The sequence below is a fragment of the Bos grunniens genome, chromosome 8 (genome assembly GCF_055505025.1).
Source record: "Bos grunniens cultivar Pamir isolate PY7600 chromosome 8, Bosgru_T2T1.0, whole genome shotgun sequence".
Lineage (NCBI taxonomy): Eukaryota > Metazoa > Chordata > Mammalia > Artiodactyla > Bovidae > Bos > Bos grunniens.
In genome coordinates this window covers 39,804,428-39,828,137 of record NC_141172.1, presented here as the reverse complement: position 1 = coordinate 39,828,137, position 23,710 = coordinate 39,804,428, and the positions used below count along the sequence as shown (strand labels likewise).

Sequence of the window (23,710 nt, the reverse complement as noted above, 5' to 3'; positions counted from 1 at the left end):
TACCAGATGCAAAAACGAATGTGACCTCCCCCTGTCCTCCGGTAATTCACAATCACATACTAAAAGTGATAATATGGACAGTCAAATAAACTAAAGCACCTCTCCATTTTGCTTACATAAAGATTTGTGATCAAACTTCAAACCTACACTTTCAGAATCTTAATAAAAAAGACCATTAGCACATGTATACCTGTGATGGATTCATTTTGATATTTGGCAAAACTAATACAATTATGTAAAGTTTAAAAATAAAATAAAATTAATTAAAAAAAAAGAATGAATATATATGTATGTACAAGTGAGTCACTTTGCTGTACACCTGTAACTAACTCAACATTGTAAATCAAATATAATCCAATAAAACTAAAAAAAAAATGTTTAAAAATTTTTTCCTTTAACCAAGACAATATTCCAGAACCATTTCAAATAGTCATACATGATATTTATATGTAACTAAAACTTATGTCATTAAACCCAAATTGATGTTGGCTTAGAAAATAAGCCACTAAGCCTAAAGGACAGAGCAGAGTACTTTAAAAAAAATAAAAATTAATGTTCTGGTCAGGAAGCCTTTAAGTTCTCTATGAAGCACATGTGCACATCAATACATTTAAATATACCTATTGCCTCTGAACATATACAATAATCCCCTAAACATTTTTTTAAAGATTATACAAAATAAGCATTTGTTTTTATAATGGTCAAAAAATTAAGAATTTTTTTTGATATGAATCATTTGTAACCTTACTGTCAGTAAACAACTTTTCTGGAGGCATTCACACATGACTCCCGAATATTCTACATGACACATACAAAAAGTTCACATATACATATTCATTTAGGGTAAAGAGAAGAGGTAAACTGATTAGGATATTCAGTTATTAAAGCTCAACCCAGTATTCTGCCTACAACAGTGGGTCAGTACCTCTCTTTAGCACTCCTTTTTAAATTTTTAAGACTTCACTGATTATGAGCACAACTGATGGACACAACACATAAAACATGGCAAATTAAACCTGTTTCACATATTTTATCCACATGCTTCAGTAAGATAACTGGGATTGGAAAACATTGTCTCTGCACTTAATAGTGTTAGGACAGCTCTAGTTGCTGTCCTATTGCACAAAAGTAATGACTCTTGTTTTGTGTACATGTACTAGACAGAGCCTTCCATTGGTATTCTAAATCTATAAAGGATATAAAGTAAATAAAGAGTATCAAAATACAGAATATATACAAAGGAATATTCTACAAGGACTTAAATTCCTTGAGATCAAGAAATATAAAGAAAATACTACAAAGGGGCAAATGTGTTAAAAACTATAGGTATTTTTTGAAAAACAGTAATATTTTGCAACTGAACTAATGAAGTACCCCCATCCACAAGCATGAAACATACAATGCCAGTAAAATGTCAAAGTTAAAAATGTCAAAGATATGTTTATATGTATATATGTGTGTGTCCTCATATAATAATGCATATTGTCAAAGCCAAAATGACACAATTATTTATCAAAAAATAAAAATCAATAAAAAATCAAATATTTATCCCTTTGCTAATGAACAGAACATATATCTGTATAGGAAGTGTTGGTTTAAAGGACTTTTTCAGAAATGGAAAAATAATCAATTTTTAAATGTGAACTTTATAACCAAAAGTATACAAATAATAACAACAGATCTGATGTAAAATACTTTTAATAAGATATAAAGTAAATGAAAATAATTTATTTAATCAGATACAAATTAAAATTTCATAAACCTGCCTTAATAGCTTACTAGTCTCCTTGCAATATTTAGTTACTTAAAAGTAAAGATAAATATCTAAAAATGAGAGTTTATTACTATCTCATGATCAAGAGAATTGTCTTTTAAATAAATTTTTAAAATCTATAAAATAATTTGCAAACAAATCCATAATAAAATATTTGAATGGTACTAACATAAATTGCCTTTTGTAAAAGTGAAAACTTGTGCCAAAATTAAAGTTTAACATAAAATACTTTTAGTCCAAAGATATGTTTGCATATATAAAAATGTTAATCAGGCCATTCTTAATCAAAGAAAAGCTTCCACAGAAATAGTAAGATAATTACAGCACAGGTTGACTTAAAATACTCATAAGCCTAAATAATATTACTCAAGCCCCCAGTGAGTAACCTGGAGAAAACTAAGTTTTTATTGGATTGGCCATGTGGTCCTCTAAAGTGGCTTAAGCAAGTCACTCAATTTGCACTGGCTGTTTTGCAAACATTGTTTTTATTATATAGTTCGACATTCTTATGATTATTTTTCATTTCTAGTCCAGTTTTTAAAAATCTGAGTTTATTTGTAATATGTATTTGTGTGTCTGTGTATGTACACACACATCCATATGTGTATACATAATTATACACATATTATGTACACAAAATCATTAGTGGTTTGAAAAATTCCACAAGGGTGGATATTCTAGTGGATATATATAAAGTTTTATAGCAGCAAAGCTGGGCTTTGTTCCCTGTGCCCTGTTTGCAGGAAGAGGAACTCTTATTCCTTGCCAGAAGCCTGGAGATCTCGTGGGAAGAGCACGGGGAGGTCAAGTGGAGGTAAAAGCCCTGAAGGATGAGAGGTGGCTCTGCTGTGGCCATGAAAGCTCCAGCAAGGAAGCCTGCCAGCAGCTGTACATACAAGGGCAGTGCTCCTAGAAACTCACTGTGTAAGCAGAAATTGGTTTAGGAGTTATCATACACGATTTTGAAATTTAGCTGAGGAGTATAATCTACATTCTACATGCCAGCATTTAACCTTTGAGTTTTGACACAGTGACAAAACTTTAAGTCAGATCTTTGCGTCTAAAACAGTATTAAGAAGGGACTAATTTTTATTATAAGAGAAACTGGGCAGTTAAATGTAACCTGAAGGCATTTACTCCATGTGTTACCCCAGGGAAGTTAATGCCTGTTATAAGATACATTGTTTCCTTGGGTTTGTCTTTAATAAAATATATTTGGACAGTAATTCAATATCCTTAACATTTACTAATTTAGAAATAAACCACTGCTATTTCTTTTACTCCTTCATAAAATGTCTTAAAATATTTGTTTATATTTATGATTTTGAAAGCCTATGAAATACCACAGGAACTTTTAACTTTTATCTTTAAAACCTGAGTATTCTACTAATGAACTAACAAATTCATGTAAGGGTCGAAACCAAGATAATTGCATCTTTCAACCTTTGCATTTAATCTATATTAATCAGAGTAGATTAAGGAAGATGAACAGTTCCTATTTTTCCCAAAGGGAAATACTGATTGACAAATTAAAAAAAAATACATATTGCATTCACCAATTAACATCTAAATGTAACATTTGGCATTTTTTCCCAGATGGATTATTATCCATTAGGATTCATTTTAAGTTCAGTTCACTGATGATATGCATTTTGACAGGTCTTATTTTCATCATAACTTATATTTACAACACAGCCAAGTCAAGGGAAAGTGAGCATAAAACAACATTTTGCTTTGAGCTGAATATATTTCAATAGCTAAAATGCAAAACTGATGAAACAGTTATTTGCTAAATTGTGAAAGGTATATGTGAAAATAAATGCCTAAAGCTATTTATATATTTTAAAGGGAATTTTTTAGATGTACAAGCTGAAGAATGTTACATGAAATTTAGGGACAATTAACTTAAGAACATTTCTGCATTTAAATTTATAATCCAGAGTATCCCAAATTGGATACAGTATAACCATTAAATACCAATTTATATTAATTATAACTGAGAAGGAATATAAAATAAACTTAAATCTGCAATGAAGAGAATTAAGATATTCTAATTCCATTTAGGAAGACCACCCATCATTTACCCATAACATTTTAACATGCCAAAAAACTTAGAAATATTTAAATAAACTAAAGGCTCCACATGAAGAAATGACAGACCAGCCATTCTTTCATTCAAATGGTATACAGGGAAAAGACCCTGTCTATCAATAAGGCTCACACATACACCTAACCGAAGCACACTTCATAACAAAGGATGCACGTATGAGTCCCCAGATAAATGCACACATGATTGGCAAAGACACTTAGAATACTGAAGGTAAGATAAGGTCTTTTCCCATCCATTATTTTTCTATGTTTAATCATTTAGCAAATATTTAGTGAGAATCTACTAGGTACCAGGCACTGTTCTAGGCACCAGGGATGTTATCAGGGGACAAAACATATCAATCTTTACTATCTTAGAATTTTCACTTGTCAATAAATATTTACCATCTGCCTGTATGATGCTATTACTGAAATAAGTGCCATTATGTTAATAATGTTAATAGAACATGGCATTCAATGTAACTGTACTCAGTCACTGGTGAGGTTGGATATGAAAAAGGCAAGTTGTAAATGTATTTTGACCTGCATGATAACAGCATGATGATGATAAAAATAGAGCAGCAGTACAAAATATTCTTAAGAATATGCTGAACAAGGATATAAAGTGTAATACCTCACTCCATCTTCAAATGTGTAGAAAGAGAGGTGAAAAATGAAGCAATCAAGATGGATTATACTGACAGGGGTTATTTATTTGACTCTAATAACAGACTCCTGAATTATTGCAAATAATCAAATATATAACGAGAAAATAGAAAATCTATTCTATTCCATGTTGCAAAATAGAATGACAATGACTTTCAGCTCAAAAATCACGACTAATAAGTATGGAACACAACTTATTGAAAATTTCTCCTAAGTTTTGCCTAATGAAATCGGTCCTTTGTAGACACTGATGTCAGGGAACTACCATCATAAAGTTGAATTCATGTCCACTTCAAAGAATCCCACAAACCTCAAATATTTCTGTGTCATATATAGGAAGGGATAAAGGTAACTTCCAGTTTATTAACTTTGAAATTGTTAGCCATATTTAAATTAAAAAGAAAACACTTCACACATGTTTTTTATACAACTGAAGATCACCAATTAGTTTAACAGAATTTAAAATACCCTCACCAGGTGATTATTAACTGGAATGCATGTAGTAGCTTATTCCTTGGATATATATAACAAAAATTAGGAACATCACTAACTTTCCAAGGACAGAAAGACAGGAGGACCTTTTTTTTTTCTGTTCAGGTAAAAACAAAACCTGACCATCACCAGAAACACTGACTCCTTCTTCACTACTTATATCCATCTAAAGAATCATTTTTATTTCCAAAGACTTGATTATAAATGTGTTATTTTCAAGTAAAAGTAACTGTACCTCAGAGGTGTAGTAACAATGAATCAGGATATTTAGAGAAAGATTATCACTGCATTAGCAACATTTATGCCCATCTTTCTATACAATGAAAGGCCTCTGTCAGTTGTAAACAGTATGGGAGAGCTGCCATGCTATGTGATAAAAAATATAAAGCCATAGAGTAAAAAACATGTCTCTACTGTTTATGCAGCTTAATACACACATTCGTTAACATTAGTGCTTCATGAATTTTGTAAGAGAATAACAATTTTAAAATATCTGAAAAGTTTAAAAATCAAAACATACAAGAAAAAATTTCTTATATCCACATTATTATTCATAAGACTAATTAATTTGATTAATTCAAGTTAAATTAAGCATATCACATATTTTATTAAAATATATATCTCAAACGAAAATGACATGTGAATTGAATATCAAAGCACAAATTCTAGGATGTCTGAAAGTTCAAAAAAGTAACTGGAAACTTAAGGAATTTTATTTTATACCTCTGCACATTTTTGACCAAAATAAACAACACTTTCAACACTTGCCATTTTCATAACAAAACACCAGGTGGTCCTCACCCCCTCCCCAAAACAAACATTCTAATAGTATATAGTAAATCAGCCTTTACACACAACCACAGATTCATGCCAACACAGCAGGAATATACCTATGAAACATATTGATATAAAAGAGTGATATACTGCATACAAATTTTCAGAAAGGGGAAAATCATATTCCTTAAACTTTCAAAAGAAGGGCCAAAATATATATTACTTTAGAATTTATAATCTATAATTTTCACCAAAATTGTAGTCATTCTCCTAGTGCATTAACCTGTTTTTATTTGCCATGATACCTCCCTTTGGAAAAACAGAAAAACAAACTACTTCATCTAAAAACAAATATGTAAGAACATAACGAAGTATTTTGTGTTATGTTGGAATATAAAATTTAAATGTTTGAAAATCCACATATTTAAAAAGCATAATGAAAACATTTTCTATAAGCTAAAGTTTATTGAAAAAAATGATATTTTATTTCATTTGTGTGATCCAATTTTGGACTGTTCCATCATAAAATATGGGGAAGAATTAAAAATAACTTATCTCAAAAAAATAATAAATAAAAATAAAAATAACTTATCTCTAAGAATTCATTGTCGGTTGGGAGGGAAAACTCTTTCTTATTATACTGTGTTACTGATACTAATTTAGCAGAAGAACTGTCTAGACAGATTTAAGTCTAGGTCTATTTACTCTTCCTCATATATTCAGAAATCATGATAACAAAATAATTCGCAATCAATTTTCATTGATTCCCCATAATTTGAACATTTAATGAGAATGTTTATAGTTTCACAAATGGTTATCACTTTCTTATCCTCACCAGTGTTATAGTGATACTGCATCTGGGTAATGGTTAAAAGCTTTAAGAAATAGTAACAACAATACTGTTTTATCTCAATTATTAGCAGTTTATGGCTTATTTAGAGCCTCACTTCTTCTCTTGGCCCAGACTTATTTTTATTTAAGTCTTAGGATCTGAGCTCCTCTGGAGAGCTGTTTCCTGCCCATTGTTAAATACATTATTTTAAACAGTTTATCACTGGGTTTGGCATTAATGTTTTTTCCACTTAAAGGATATTACTGGACATACAAATAGAGACAACCATTTCGCCATCTCAGACATGAAGATGCAGATTACAAACATTTGCTTCATAACATTTTAAACAAATACCACACTAGCAAAATTTAAATCATCAGCCACTTTTTATCAGTCATGGCAGCTTGTTATTAACTTGGATGTGTTATATCTGTACCAAAACAGTACAAAATCCTAATGAAGTAGTATATTGTGGGCTCTATTTTTAGCTAGTCCACTGTACAAAAATGCCATTAAGTGATATAGAGATCATAAGCAGCTGAGAAAGGAAGGTTAAGAAGCAAAATAAATAAATAAATAAATAAAACAAGCATTTAGAAGCAAGCAACACATGCAGAACAAGCAAGAGATTAGTTTACATGAAGAAGAGGCAACTTACATGGCTGTTGAGAAGAGAGCTTCTGTGAGTGGACAGACCGTCAGACTTTTGCAGCGTCTCAATCGCCATTTCAATCTGATAATAGATGTCATTAAAAAAAGGGCTCAAGACAAGATAGTAATAAAAGGCTCACCAGAGAATTTTTGATAGATTCTTTAAAGTTCAATTTCTCCTTCAATGGTGGCTAATGAATAGCTCTCACTAAATGTGTATTTCCCCTTTCCTCCCCCCAATCCCAGAGAATAACATAAAAACAGGCACACTAATAATAAGCTCAATCATAAAAGTAAACCTTTTGAATATTCCACAACTATAATCAGAAGGGAGACCTGAGGAGCAGGAACCCCAGTGGATTGTGCTAGTTAAAACATTCTTGACTTTCATAGTTCAAGATGTTAGATAGTAACCTCTCTCTCTAGTCTCCCACCTAAAAAGTATTTAATATTTGCCCTATTCTGTCACAAAAGGAAAATAGTACAGATTTTGTATTTTACATACATTAATATTTTAATGCAAATGTGCAGACACCCTATTAATGTTCAAAAGTTACTAAATCTAACCATTTCTCTCTAAACCCTGTATTAAAACTTGCAAGTGGAGCATCATTAGTATAGACACATTTAGACGTAAGCATGGATCCTATATCATATTTTAAGATGTGGTGGTGAGGCAGAGATATTAGAAATGATAGCAGAAATGGAATGTAGAAGAGAAAATAATTCAGAGCCAACAAAGAAAAGGGACAACCACAGAAACAATTTTATTCTGTGTAATCTCAGCGTATGATGAGTGATCATATCACCTTAATTAAGCAGGAGGTGCCAATAATAAATGAGATGTGCTGTTGATCCCTTCATATTTAAAGATAACTATCTCTGAGCTCCTAGCACTACAGCATTTACTGTAAGATCAGGGTCCAAACACCCTGTATTTGACTACTGGATTTTATTAACAACATTAGCGAAAGTTAAATTTTAAAATCACACTATATAAGAAAGAAATCATTATTTTTATTTTTGCTACCTGATCAAATCAATATTCATATAAGCAGTTAAGAAAAATATTTCATGCTTTAAAACATAGATAAGTTATATTTTACACTAGCTATGGAAATTAACGATGCCTTGAAATGTTAACATACTGCCTACTCCTATCCAAAAAAAAAAAAAAGGATGGCAAAATCCATAGCAGAGCAAAGTCTTGTTTTTCCCACCAAGTGTCCAATTGCTTTATCGTAGAATACTTTATAGATAAATGTTCAGTCTCAATTATGCCAACATTAAATTTAGTTTCCTTAGGAATTGGTAGCTTTAATTTTATGTTATTTCTCCAAGTTACTGGTTCTTCTTTCTCAGAGTTAATAAAATGTAATACAGAGAAGGATGTTAGATTAGAAATTATAGAAAAATACTCTTAAATATGTATTAAAAGAATTCATAAGGTGATAGAACACAATTTATTATTTTGTTAAATTTTTTTAGGTCACACATTTAAGTAAACTGGCTTCTGAAATACTCTTTGCCAGATGGAATGTTAATGTATTTCATCATTATACTTGAAAATAAACTGATGAAAATGATACTGTACAAGCCAAAAAGAGTAATGTAAATTCTACTAAATTTACTAAATGTTAAATTGTAAAACTAAAGAATCTCAGTATTACATCTCTTAAAAAGGTATCAATAAGTATTCCTACTTTCAGAGAGAAAACATGTATCAAGAGATAGCTGAAGAGTCCCATCCTTAAGTTGTAAATCTCCTCTAGGAAGAATTTGCTCAAAACTCTAATTTGCTAAAATGCCTACTTTTTTTTTAAGTTTAAATATGGAAAATTTGAAATTAGATTTTAGTCTATTTAAAAATAAAATAATCTGTTTCCTGTGATTTTAGAGGTTTAGGTGAAAGGTAAAAATCACCAAAAATGTAAGAGCAGAGCAATAATGTGGGAGAGATCCTCATTCAGATTTGCTTGTTAACAGCAATTTCCATTTCTTTATGACTAAAGGATTTGTTGTTTTTGACAATTAAAAATTGAGTGCAGTAAACAAACATTTTCCATTTCTTCCCTAAACTAATTAAGCTTTGGACTAATAGCTTAGCTTGTTTCCTTTCCTTTTTTTGTAAAAATAAGTTCTCTGAACTAAGGTATGTTATAGCCTAGTTGTTTCTCTTAACAATCCTAGGACTGAGCGTCTAATAGTGCACACGTTCTCTCCACGATTATCTAATGCTAGGATACGTGTTGCTTTGAGGTTTAGACTGGTCCATGGTGATCCTGTACTACTGCCTCATAATCAGGTAAGAAGCTATGGCAACTACTCTTAGATCAAATGGTGGGATGCTCTATTTGAGATGAGATGTTCGGCCTGGAAAGCCAGGCTTATAAGTGTGATTAATGGAGTGGGTGAGACTTAAAACTCCCTGTGTGAAAGAGCAGGTAAGAAACTGATATTCCAGCCACAATGGGCACACAAATTCTTAGAAAAATAAGTCTTTTCTGGAAGATAAAAAAAGATACTTAGTAATATATTAATACTTGGGGCAAGTTAAAACCCTCCAGATTCACCAGGTAAAACAGGATTCCTATGAGAATGGGAATCTACTCTGAGGGTAGTTATCAGAGAGAGAAACCCTTGCTCCAGTGCTACTGCAGAAACATTTTCAGAAACTGGAAAAGAGGATTTCACACTGTGTTTAGAAACATCATTGAAATATTAGAAGACTGACCACTCTTTCGGTCAGAAAAATGACAGAGATCAATGAAAAGTTTTCCAGCTATAGGAGTTACAAGTGTGGGATGACCAACCTCAGATGCTACCCCAACAGAATGCCTGGCAAAGTCTGAAGAGTCAGAATTCGGGAAATGTGGAGAGCTTCCTACATGCACAGGCCAGGTTTCTTCCTGACCACACAATAGCAGGAAGATAGAAGACTGCTTTGCAGTGTGCTGCATGACAAAGCACTACGGAGCATAATTCTAAAGATCTGGTTTGAGCATCTGCTGAGAATATTTTACAGTGAAGACTATTCAGGGAAATCCAGACTTCATCAGCAGGGACACCCATGAGTTTTGCTCTGAGTGAAGCCTAAATTGGGTGAAGAAAGAGAGGAAGGTAACACCAGTTGCTACGACAAAACAATGTCTGGGTTTGTGTCACCAGTTAGGAACTGCAGAAGTAAAGTAAATGACTCGGTTCCCACAACCAAACACTGAATTCTCAAAAGACAGAATACCAGGGCTTCCCTCATTTGGGCAAAAGTTTCTCCATACTAAGAATGTGACCTAAATATCAGGCTGCAGACTCTTTTCCAATCACTGAAATGCTAACGTTGCCTTGTTAGAATCAAAGGACAGGTGGAGAGTCTCCAAGCACCCAGGGTAACTTGAGGCTAGTAAGATATTCACCCAAGAATCAGTGTCATGATACAGACTTAGAAAAGTCACACCAAGCCCTTAAGAAAAGAGGATGAGAGAGCACAGGAGAGGGGTCAAATGCTGTCTGAGGTCCGGTAAATACAGTGTTTGTATTCTCTTTTCCAGAGCTCAAAGAGATCAATATTGTACTTTTATTAAAGCAGCAAATATTTTTAAAGAGAAAAATGTAACAAGAAAAAAGCATTTTGCCTATTATTTATAACTCCCCATCATTATTTATAATTGGTATTTATGGTTCCCTGTTGCCTTTTCACGCAGGAGAATCCTGATCACAGGATGGCATCTTGTTTTGCAGAGCTATCATCAGGCTTTAAGTGCTCTGCTGGAGGGTTGAGAGATTTGAGGAGACTGGGACCTGGGCAGAGTGGAAGGGAACGTTCATTGGCAGATGATGGGCAGACTGGGGAGGACAGGTGGTGCACAGGGGCTCTGAGGGACTCTGCAGTGTGTGACCCTTTACCCTCAGCTCTTTCCTCCACAACATCATCAGTAAAATTGATGCCACTCACACATACCTTAGGTACAAGGAGTCAAAACTGGCTTCATTTAGGGGCAGTTGATGCTGTCATAAAGGTAAATCTCAGGTTCAAATGCAGAGAAACTTGGAGAGGTATTGAGTCTTTTATTTATTGTTGACATTAATTTTGTCATCACCATTACTTCTAAGAGAGAGAGTTATTTAAGTAATTCTGGAAACAGTTGTTTTAGAGCTAATCTTATTTCAAACATCAGGATGCATCTATGTTGGGGAATGTCAATCACCTTCAGTGAAAAGGAACAGGAAGGTTGACCTCAAACTGAGAGATGCTGAATCTTTTTGCAGGAGTTGCTCAGGGCCAAAAAGAGGGTCCCCTGTACATGTGATTTATATACATATTATGGGCATCTATTCCATGGCCCAAATAGAATATCATAAATGTGGACAGTTAGAACTTTGTCTTAATGTAAATATCGACCATTCAATTACATGCCATTAACAGAAGGAAAAAGAATAATTATATCAACTTATTCATTGTCTATAGGTCAAGGCATTTTCTAGTGACTCTGAAATGGCTTTTAATCTTTTTTAAAGACTAAAGGTCAAGATTGATATATTCAACTACCACTATAATTAAAATTGGTCTCATTGGTAGAAATTATTTCCTTTCTAGAACTAAGAAAGCAATTTAAAAATAGAAAATAATACCACAATGTTTTATGATTTATAAAGCCTTTTTAGATTAAATCTCATTTGATCTTCACAACTTTGTGAAACAGCAAAGGCAAGCAATGTTATCTCCTTTTCACAGATCAGAAAATTGAATGTCTCTGGGATTATATAGGTATTTATACACCTGGAGACTGGAATCCAAGATTTATCACTCTACATTCAACATAATTTCCATTTTATACAAATACAACATGAACATTAATCAAGTGGAAATATCACTGTTTTTAACAAAATATCTTCTGAGGAGTGGCTTTTAAGATTAAAATTTGTTAAATGATTTGCTATTAACAAGATTCATTTTCTAATAGAAAGGGCTTAAATATGATGAATAAGCATTGCTTGAAAATGATTTCAAAATGATCAAGTTACAAAGCAACAAAAAGTTTTGAATGATAGTTAATTTTACTTATCATAAAATAGTTATGTAATGATTAATTTTCTTATTAATATGGGTTATTTTATTAACCTCACAAGTTAACATTTTTTAGAGAAACATCATTTTTGTTTCCTTATAAAAGGAAAGTAAATTCGTTAGAGAAACCCAATGAAGAGAATACACTTAAGACTGGAAATTTCCTTTGTGATAACTTTTCTCCTGAACTCTTGACTTTACATTTTGTTTGAATTTGAGATCAAGTAAGATACAAATGGGTTTCCCTGGTAGCTCAGCTGGTAAAGAATCCACCTGCAATGCATGGTACCCTGGTTTGATTCCTAGGTCAGGAAGAGCCTTGGAGAAAGGGATAGGGTACTCACTCCAGTATTCTTGGGCTTCCCTTGTGGCTTCTGAGCTTTTTTTTTTTTTCAGATTTCCAGTTTTTCTTCTATCTTTCACACACCAGAGTTATTTCATAAAATTTTTTTGTTTTACATTTTTTACACCAATGTAACAAAAAGGTGGGAGGGGAGGGAGGCAGACAGACAGTGTGTTTTTATGCCTATAAAAGCCATGTGACAACTGCCCTATACCTGTTAGAAATGACCACCTCCTGGTGTGTTAGTGTGTATTGGATGGCAGGGGACTTTCACAGTAAGTATTTCAAACCAGGAGCACAAAGGAAAAAACCCTTTCACTCTGGATTTAGTCTATATAATCACAACACAGGTGTTTTCCAAGTGTGGTCCTAGACGCTGGTTAGAATCATCTGAACGTGTGTTAGAAATGCAAAACAACAATAATGAAAAAAAAATAAAAAGAATGGAGCTCAAATTCAGTGCTCTGTGACAACCTAGAGGGGTAAGATGGGATGGGAGGTGGGTGGGAGTTTAAGAGGGAGGGGACATATGTATACCTGTGGCTGATTCATGTTGATGTATGGTAGAAACCAACACAATATTGTAAAGTAATCATCCTCCAATTAAAAATAAATTTTTTTAAAAAGAATGAAAACTGCATCCTGGCTGCTCATATGTGCTGCTGATGCTTTGATCTCTTCTCCAGTTTTTCCAAAGCAGCACTTTTCAGAAAGTAAGGTGTAACCCATTAGTAGGTTATGAAATCAACTACCCCGACCAGCATTTTTTAAACATTAAAGAAATCAAATAGAGTAGAAGAATACTCAAATATCCTGGCACACAGTATGCATAACTTTGGCTTCAGTCCTCCGTACATGAATGTATATTATATATATAATAGTCATATGTGTGTGCATGCAAGTGTGTGCTCATGAATGTATGCATGTATGTAGGAGTAGTAGAAGGCTACAATGTAACGGTATTTTCACTAGATTGTGGCCCCCAAACATTGAATGCTCTGCATGACCAGTTAGTCCCTTCTAGTAACTGGATCCCTTCTAAGGATCTACAAGTGTTTCTTGGGCCCATGAATCCCTGCAATGCAGACAGAAACAGCTCACTGAAGCTAAAGATGTGAATACGATACTACTCTGTAAGTTGTACATTCAACCGATATAGAAATCAACATGTGAACATATTACTCCATAGCAAGTATGAACATTAAAGAAAAGTTTCAATGAAAAATTCAGGACTGGTTGTTCTTTTAACTCTTAAAAAAATTTAAAGTGCCCAGAAAACACACTTAATCAGTTTTGCTTTTCATCTCTTGAACCAGAAGTAGCTAGTATCTTAATCTTATACATTAAGCATTTACAGAAAAGAAGTCTTAGATATTGCAAATGTTTAACTGTATGAAATTTTTTTTACTCAGTTATAATTTTATGACATCTAAAACTTTTTTTATTGTTTTGCTTTCAACCTGAAGTTTTGGCAATTTTGTATTCCCTCAAGCTATTTTGAAATATTGATAAGAAAAAAAACAAAACAAAACATCTACAAAAGATACTTGCATGAACTGAATGTGTTCTGAGAACATTTGGTTTAACTAAGTGAACTGAAACCACTGCCATTTTGGGCTTCTATTATGCTGCTGCTAAGTCGCTTCAGTCTTGGCCGACTCTGTGCGACCCCACAGAGGGCAGCGCACCAGGCTCCCCCGTCCCTGGGATTCTCCAGGCAAAAATACTGGAGTGGGTTGCCATTTCCTTCTCCAATGCATGAAAGTGAAAAGTGAAAGTGAAGTCGCTCAGTCGTGTCCGACTCTTAGCGACCCCATGGACTGCAGCCTACCAGGCTCCTCCATCCATGGGATTCTCCAGGCAAGAGTACTGGAGTGGGGTGCCATTGCCTTCTCCATTGAGTATTCTGTAAATTCCACATCCCTCCACCCTCACCAGGACTCTTTGAGACTAGCGTTACTGGTGCATGAATATAAAATTAATTTTAAGATATAAACTGTATAAGCTCTAGGGATTACAATCACCCTTCAGGAATCTGCTAGGCTAGGGTTAGGTGATAGGATTTAAGGCCAAATTTATATTTTCAAATTTAAGATTTCAAATCTGCCTTTTGCAGACTATTTTGAGTACTATGAACATTTTCAGTTTATATTTAGTTCATTTAATCATTAAAACAGAGGTTTTCTCAAAGTGTAATTCTAGATCAGCATTATCAGAATCACCAGATACTTAAAAGAAATGCAAATCTTAGGTCCTTCTCCACACTCAATCAAAAGGCTTGAGGGTGGGGCCTGGAAATGCATTTAATCAATGCTCCAAATATAATGTACATTCAAGTTTGAGGAACACTGTACTAAACATACTTCTTGATAAAAGTGAAAGAGAAGAGTGAAAAAAGTTGTCTTAAAACTCAACATTCAGAAAACTAAGATCATGGCATCCGGTCCCATCACTTCAGGGCCAATAGATGGGGAAACAATGGAAACATGACTGCAGCCATGAAATTAAAAGATGCTTGCTTCTTGGAAGAAAAGCTATGATCAACCTAGACAGCATATTCAAAAGCAGAGACATTACTTTGCCAACAAAGGTCCATCTAGTCAAAACTATGGGTTTTCCAGTAGTCATGTACGGATGTGAGAGTTGAACTATAAAGAAAGGTGAGCATCAAAGAATTCATGCTTTTGAAATGTGCTGTTGGAGAAGACTCCTGACAGCCCCTTGGACTGCAAGGAAGTCAAATCAGTCAATCCTAAAGGAAATCAGTCCTGAATATTCACTTGAAGGACTGATGCTGAAGCTGAAACTCTAATACTTCGGCCACCTGACGCGAAGAGCTGACTCATTAGAAAAGGCCCTGATTGTGGGGAAGATTGAAGGCAGGAGGAGAAGGGGATGATAGAGGATGAGATGGTTGGATGGCATCACCGACTTGATGGACATGAGTTTGAGCAGGCTCCGGGAGTTGATGAAGGACAGGGAAACCTGGAGTGTTACAGTCCATGGGGTTGCAGAGTCGGACAGGACTGAGTGACTGAAACTTGAAACTTGTACTAAACAAGATCAAATCTTTTTCTTTGCCAGGGTTAGACTGCAATTAATACTTCAGGGAGAATAAATAAAGCGGTAACAGGTATTCCTACAATGGCCCTGGCTAACTCTATGTAAGGTGTGTTTCTTAAGTATTATTTGAATTTTTGCCTCTCTTCATTCTCTTGCTAGTCAATCTTACCCAACTTTTAGATATTTTGCAATTTATATTAGTAACATAAACATAAGATAATCATAATTTTGGTGAATCTAAAATTAATGTATAACATATTAACATTTGTAATTTAAAAAATAATGTGATAAGAAAGAAAATGAAAGCTAACCACTTGAAAGAAGTTTGGGGCTCTTTGCAGATTTCCATCTTTTGCCTTGGAGTATTAGGTACCTTTCTTTCAGTGATGAAATTAGCTCTATTACCCATACTGTGAACCTTTACATCCATAGAAGCACAGTGCCTGGTCAATAGTGATTGCTCAATAAATGACTGAGAGAGTTAGTGATTAAAGAGAACAATCCAGACTCTGAGTACATGAATAAAAATACTAAATGTTCACCTTCACTCCAAAATATTTAATAGTAAGAATGGTTCTACACATCTTTACTAAATTTAATGCAAGTTTTCATTCTCTAAGCTTTCTAAGTCTAATAAAAGAGGACATTTTCTAAAACCAAGGATCAAGGTTTAATTTGAACCATGATACCTCGTAGACAATCTTTTATTGGGCATAAAGTGAAAGAAAAGGTTGTAGTCACATGCATTTGGGTAGATACACTTTATAACCATTAAGAGCTTGCCTGAATTTTTTTAAAATAATAAATCACTTTTTAACTAAAAATATATTCATATGCCTCCCACCCTTTTTCCTTCTTGCATTCTTCTAGAGATATCTTTGTACTTATATAAGCATATAGGAATGTATGGGGCTTCCCTGGTGGCTCAGGCAGTAAAGAATCGGCCTGCAATGCAGGAGATCTGGGTTTATCCCTGGGTAGGGAAAATTCCCTGGAGAAGGAAATGGCAACCCACTCCAACATTCTTGTCTGGGAAATCCCATGGACAGAGAAGCCTGACTACAGTTCATGAGGTCATGAAGACTCGGACATGATTGAGTGACTAACACTTTCACTTTCTTTTTTTCATAGAAAAAAGTATGTTTCTATTCAATGTACACACACATGCACACATATACACACTACTTGTTTTTTCATTTAACAATATATTTGGGGATCTTTCCATATCTATTTACACACATATATACACATACACACTGCCTCACTCTTTTTAATGACTGTATAAAATCCCACTGAATGGACAAACAGAAAAATATATATTTATTTTTCTGGTGATGGACAATTAGGCTTCTTCCAATCTTTTTCTAATACAAATAACTTGAATGAATATAGTTGTTTATGCAGCATTTCACATATGTAAGAGTATCACCAGTGGATTAAATTCTTATAAGTACTCAGTCAATGCTGCTGCTGCTGCTGCGTCACTTCAGTCATGTCTGACTCTGTGCGACCCCATAGACGGCAGCCCACCAGGCTCCCCCGTCCCTGGGATTCTCCAGGCAAGAACACTGGAGTGGGTTGCCATTTCCTTCTCCAATGCATGGAAGTGAAAAGTGAAAGTGAAGTTGCTCAGTCGTGTTTGACTCTTAGCGACCACATGGACTGCAGTCCACCAGGCTTCTCCGTCCATGGGGTTCTCCAGGCAAGAGTACTGGAGTGGGTTGCCATTGTCTTCTCTGAGTCAATAGATATGTGTATTTTTAATCTTGATTAAAATTTCCTATTGCTCACCAATCCTATACCAATATAGTTTCTTAAGAACATGGGACTGCCTATTTCCTTATGCCTTTGCCAAGGTTTACTAACTTTTTAGTTTTGCCTGTGTGAGAGAGAAAAAATAGTATCTCTTTGTAGTTTATTTTTCATTTCTTTTTCAGTAGATTGCTTCTTCAAATGCTTTCTTCATTTTTGGTCTTTTTTTTTCTGAAGGATTTCTAAGAGTGGTCTGTATATTAAATGAATTCATGCTTTGAATATAATGTTTCAAAACTTGATGTGAGGTTGTTGCTTCACTGTTGCCTTTTTTTGTTGTGGTTTCTTTCATATGGAATGTTTTTACTTTTATGGAGCTGATCACACCAATGTATTTTTTTGTAGGATCTACATTTTATATAGTTTCCCCATTATAAGAGAATGATAATAAAAATATTTTTCCTTCCAAGTGAAATTAATTTTTATATTTGGAGTAATGTATGGAACCAATCTAATTTTCTCTTTAAAATAGTTACCCAGTTGTCTCAAACATCATTTATCAATAGTTCATCATTTTTCTACCCACAGGCAATGCCATTTTTATATTCCTAAATGCATTTGGCCTATTTATGATTTTTAGTCTATTACTGGCCTATATTAGCCTATTCATGTGCATAGATAATTGTTTTAAGTATTAATTTTATGTACATTTGAATAAGTGGTATGGCCATTTGTATCCCATGTCATTCATCATTAGTTTTCTTTTTACACAACTTTCTTCACTATTCTTGTAGGTAGGTTTATTTATATAAACAGCCGCTATGGAGAACAGTGTGGAGATTCCTCAAAAAACTGGAAATAGAACTGCCTTATGATCCAGCAATCCCACTGCTAGGCATACACACTGAGGAAACCAGAAGGGAAAGAGACATGTGTACCCCAATGTTCATCGCAGCACTGTTTATAATAGCCAGGACATGGAAGCAACCTAGATGCCCATCAGCAGATGAATGGATAAGAAAGCTGTGGTACATATACACAATGGAGTATTACTCAGCCATTAAAAAGAATACATTTGAATCAGTTCTAATGAAGTGGATGAAACTGGAGCCTATTATACAGAGTGAAGTAAGCCAGAAGGAAAAACATAAATACAGTATACTAACGCATATATATGGAATTTAGAAAGATGGTAACAATAACTCTGTATATGAGACAGCAAAAGAGACACTGATGTATAGAACAGTCTTATGGACTCTGTGGGAGAGGGAGAGGGTGGGAAGATTTGGGAGAATGGCATTGAAACATGTAAAATATCATGTAGGAAACGAGTTGCCAGTCCAGGTTCGATGCACGATGCTGGATGCTTGGGGCTGGTGCACTGGACGGCCCAGAGGGATGGTATGGGGAGGGAGGAGGGAGGAGGGTTCGGGATGGGGAACACATGTATACCTGTGGCGGATTCATTTTGATATTTGGCAAAACTAATACAATTATGTAAAGTTTAAAAAGAAAATAAAATTAGAAAAAAAAAATATGAAAAGAAATTACTGCAGGAGAAAAATAAAAAAAAAAAAAAAAAAAAAAAGAAAAAAAAAACCTACTGGTATCTTGATTGAGATCATATTAAAATTTTTTAAGTTAATTTATGGAGATTCAAAATATTTGATAGTGAAACTTCTTCTTCAATTACTCAAGCTTACTTTTGTGTCCCTTAGGAACTTTAAAAAGTTTTATTCAACAGCTAGATCTTGCACATGTATTATTAGCTTACTGCCTGGTATGTTTTGAGTTTATTATAAATTATGTCTTTGCTTATTTTCTAACTACTGTCATTTGTATCTAGAAAAGCTATGGATTTCTTTGTATATAAATTTTGTACTAAGTCACATTACTAAATTCTCCTATTATTTGTTACAGATTTTCATTTGATTCTCTCTGATTTTTTTATCAACTATACAGTCATATCTACAAACTCTGACCTCTTTACCCCCTTTCTAATTTTATATTTCCTTCTCCTGTCTAACCGCCTCTTTCCTATAATTTTGAAAGCACAATTAATAAATCACATCTTCCTTTCTCACAAGGTGATGAGAAAAGTTACTAAAACTTATAGTGGGTAAAGTTAAAATATATGAGTTAAATTACTTTAACATTCTAGAGTTAGTTTACAAAATCCCTAACCCATGAAATTTTGGGGCACCAATTTTTTTAAAGTCTAGATTTTAAAAGAAACCAAATAATTCCATGGCCAATAAATACAACTGTAGTTGTGCTTGCTGAGAAAGTGTTAACCAAATCACATGCTTTTGGAGTTTGAACTCATAAACACGGGAATACGGAAAAATTCTCTCTCATTTGAGAATTGACATTTGGTCATAGGCATCATGTGATCTTTAGCCTCATTAAATTAAAAGACATGGATCAGCGGAACAGGCAGTATTAAAATTTTATGGGTCTAAAGCTGACTCATACGTAACTCACAGATGACAGTATATTTACATTTGCTAGCAATACATTTTATATTTTATCTGGATCACACAGTTTCCACAAATGAAACATCAGTGATTTTTTCCATCAAAATCTATATTAATTTCAAACTAGTAAATTAGCTTGCAATTTGATTTAGAAATATAAGAAGCAAGTGAAAAGTTATGCAACAGGTCACCTGGAACATAGTTAACTTCCATATTTATAATCAGAATTTACAAACATCATTAAACACTCCTAATCTAGATTTTGGCTGAAATAAAATCTACCATTTCTGGCATGTTGCAACATACCCGGGGTTCTGAAATGCTGTTTGAGTGTGAAATAGCTAAACATTAAAATAACACATTCTATTTTGCTTTAGAAATTCAGGAGGACTCCATCAGCTATGCTAAGGAGTGGCTGAAGGCCCCATCATTTTGTGTGTCTTAACCTTCTACTTTATCAAGATTTCTAAGGGTGGAATGTCTTACAACCTTAACCATAAAATTACTGCCTCTAGATGTTATCAGCTTCAAGACTGGAGCAGTGTGAAACTGACTGACAGCTGAATGGAATATAGATAAAGCAATGGAGACTACAAGTCACTCAAAGTCCCATTTAATTAGGTGCTTTGAAAATAAGTTCCCAGAACCTTCAGTCAATTCAGGATTTAGTGCAGAAAGCAGAAGATTCATGGTACTCTTTCAGAGGAGTTTTATTTGAGACCTCAGGTTGGCCTAGGGAAAATGGGACATAGGAAAAGAGAAAATACGAAGATTATAATGGACTTACATACTTTTGCCAAAATAAGTGGAAAAAGTAGTTTTGCTTTTCATTTTTAAATCATTGAGGCTATAAGAAAATTATTTAAAATAGAAATTTATTATTTCTATAATATGCAAAATGTAAAATAACTGTGATTTAAATATAACATCACATTTCTAACAAAACATTTCTTCCAAGCATATCTATATATATGACAATTAAACACATTGTCATCTCATGTGATTATGTTACTTTTCTATCTCTATATAGATATAACAAGTAATCCAACATTATTTTAACATTTTTTACCCTTTGGTAAGAAGTATGGGCAGTACTGGAGAAGGCAATGGTAAGCCACTCCAGTACTCTTGCCTAGAAAATCCCATGGATGGAGGAGCCTGGTAGGTTGCAGTCCATGGGGTCGCTACGAGTGGGTTGCAACTGAGCGACTTCACTTTCACTTTTCACTTTCATGCAATGGAGAAGGAAATGGCAACCCACTCCAGTGTTCTTGCCTGGAGAATCCCAGGGACGGCAGAGCCTGGTGGACTGCTGTCTATGGGGTCGCACAGAGTCGGACACGACTGAAGCGACTTAGCAGCAGCAGCAGCAGCAGCATGGGCAGTACAGCTCCTTCTAATATAGCCATTTCCCCTTAAATATAAAGAAGCCCTTCAAGTACTGATAAAAAAAAAAAAAATCTCTTGACACATACTGAAGTGGGGAAAGAAAAAAGCAAGATGTTTTATTTTTGTTACCAAAAAAAATTTAATGAGCGGGAAAGAGAGAGACATTCTGCTTATACATTCAGAAGGTATCTCTAGAGTGATACTCAAAGAACTCGGTAACTGTGACTGCCTCCTAGGAGAAGAACTGAGAAACGAGTGAGAGAGACACTGCATGAAGCACTTTCTCTTATCTTTTGAATTGTGCAACTTAAGAATATACAACTTATTCATAAAAATAAATTAATAAAAACTTTAAAAGAAATAGCCATTGGTACCACGCCAGTAAAAAATAAGAAAACAAAGTCATTTTATGAAGCACTATCTTGTGAAGCACTTTCTCTGTGTTCTTGCCCGAGAAACCCCATGGATAGAGAAGCCTGGTGGGCTACACAGTCCACAGAGCTGCAGAAGAGTTGGACATGACTTAATGACTAAACAATAACAAAATGTATTCATCTTCCTAGAAAAAGCATTCTCACATACCATATCCACAAATGTGGAAATCCAAGGATAAAGAAATAAAAGCATTAAAATTCTTGAATGAATTCTTAACTTTCTATATATTACATAAGATAGCTCAAACTTTTACTTAAATAGCCATAGATGGACATTCAAATTTTCCTCCAAACAACTGAAAGAAATTACAGTATTTTACATTAATCAAAAGAGACAGAGATACGAACAATACTAGTTTTGATACATTTACCTTGTGCCTTTGGTGGGATCTAATTTTAGCAAGAGTCATTTAACATATATAATTACTAAATGCATGTACAGAAAAGTAGAAAATTAGCTTTCATAGCACAGTCTCAAAAATGATTAATGCAATCTTATCCAGTTAGTTTCCTCATCAAGAAGAAAAAACAATTCCATAAATAACGATCTAATTATAAGAATACAAATGTTATTTTATGGAGGAATGAGTAAATAAAGCTTCTTACAGCAAATTGCTAATTACTGTATAGTTTCATATAAGATAAACTATGTTGTGATGAGTATAAAAATATCACTATAATCACAAATTTTTGATCTTCAAGTGCAAAATGTTTTCAGGTTCAAAATTGTAAAAAATATATTGTTATATGAAAATTTAGCTTTTAAAGACACATAAGGAGACCCTCAGTTCAGTTCAGTCGCTCAGTCTGACTCTTTGGAACCCCATGAATTTCAGCACGCCAGGCCTCCCTGTCCATCACCAACTCCCAGAGTTCACTCAAACTCACGTCCATCGAGTCAGTGATGCCATCCAGCCATCTCATCCTCTGGCGTCCCCTTCTCCTCTTGCCCCCAATCCCTCCCAGCATCAGAGTCTTTTCCAATGAGTCAACTCTTCGCATGAGGTGGCCAAAGTACTGGAGTTTCAGCTTTAGCATCATTCCTTCCAAAGAACAACCAGGACTGATCGCCTTCTGAATGGACTGGTTGGATCTCCTTGCAGTCCAAGGGACTCTCAAGAGTCTTCTCCAACACCACAGTTTAAAAGCATCAATTCTTCGGCGCTCAGCTTTCTTTACAGTCCAACTCTCACATCCATATATGACTACTGGAAAAACCATAGCTTTGACTAAACGGACCTTTGTTGGCAAAGTAATGTCTCTGCTTTTGAATATGCTATCTAAGTTGGTCATAACTTTCCTTCCAAAGAGTAAGCATCTTTTAATTTCATGGCTGCCATCACCATCTGTAGTGATTTTGGAGCCCCAAAAAATAAAGTTTGACACTGTTTCCTCTGTTTCCCCATCTATTTCCCAGGAAGTGATGGGACCAGATGCCATGATCTTCGTTTTCTGAATGTTGAACTTTAAGTCAACTTTTTCACTCTCCTCTTTCACTTTCATCAAGAGGCTTTTTAGTTCCTCTTCACTTTCTGCCATGAGTGTGGTGTCATCTGCGTATCTGAGGTTATTGATAGTTCTTCCGGCAATCTTGATTCCAGCTTGTGCTTCTTCCAGTCCAGCGTTTCTCATGATGTACTCTGCATAGAAGTTAAATAAGCAGGGTGACAATATACAGCCTTGACGTACTCCTTTTCCTATTTGGAACCAGTCTGTTCCATGTCCAGTTCTAACTGTTGCTTCCTGACCTGCATACAGGTTTCTCAAGAGGCAGGTCAGGTGGTCTGGTATTCCCATCTCTTTCAGAATTTTCCACAGTTTATTGTGATCCACACAGTCAAAGGCTTTGGCATAGTCAATAGCAGAAATAGATGTTTTTCTGGAACTCTCTTGCTTTTTCCATGATCCAG

At 34.4% G+C, this 23,710-nt stretch overlaps 1 protein-coding gene across 11 annotated transcripts in view; it reads right to left on the bottom strand.

Moving 5' to 3' along the window:
* RFX3 (regulatory factor X3) overlaps positions 1 to 23,710 on the bottom strand; it is a 594,837-nt gene that overhangs the window by 87,430 nt on the left and 483,697 nt on the right. For 6 of the 11 annotated variants that reach the window (XM_086415305.1, XM_086415304.1, XM_086415303.1 and 3 more), the window contains one exon: positions 7,285 to 7,359. The exons of the other annotated variants lie outside the window; for them this stretch is intronic. In XM_086415305.1, coding sequence (XP_086271431.1) covers positions 7,285 to 7,359 — 75 coding nt within the window. The remainder of the gene's footprint in view (positions 1 to 7,284; positions 7,360 to 23,710) is intronic. 11 annotated transcript variants of the gene reach the window in all.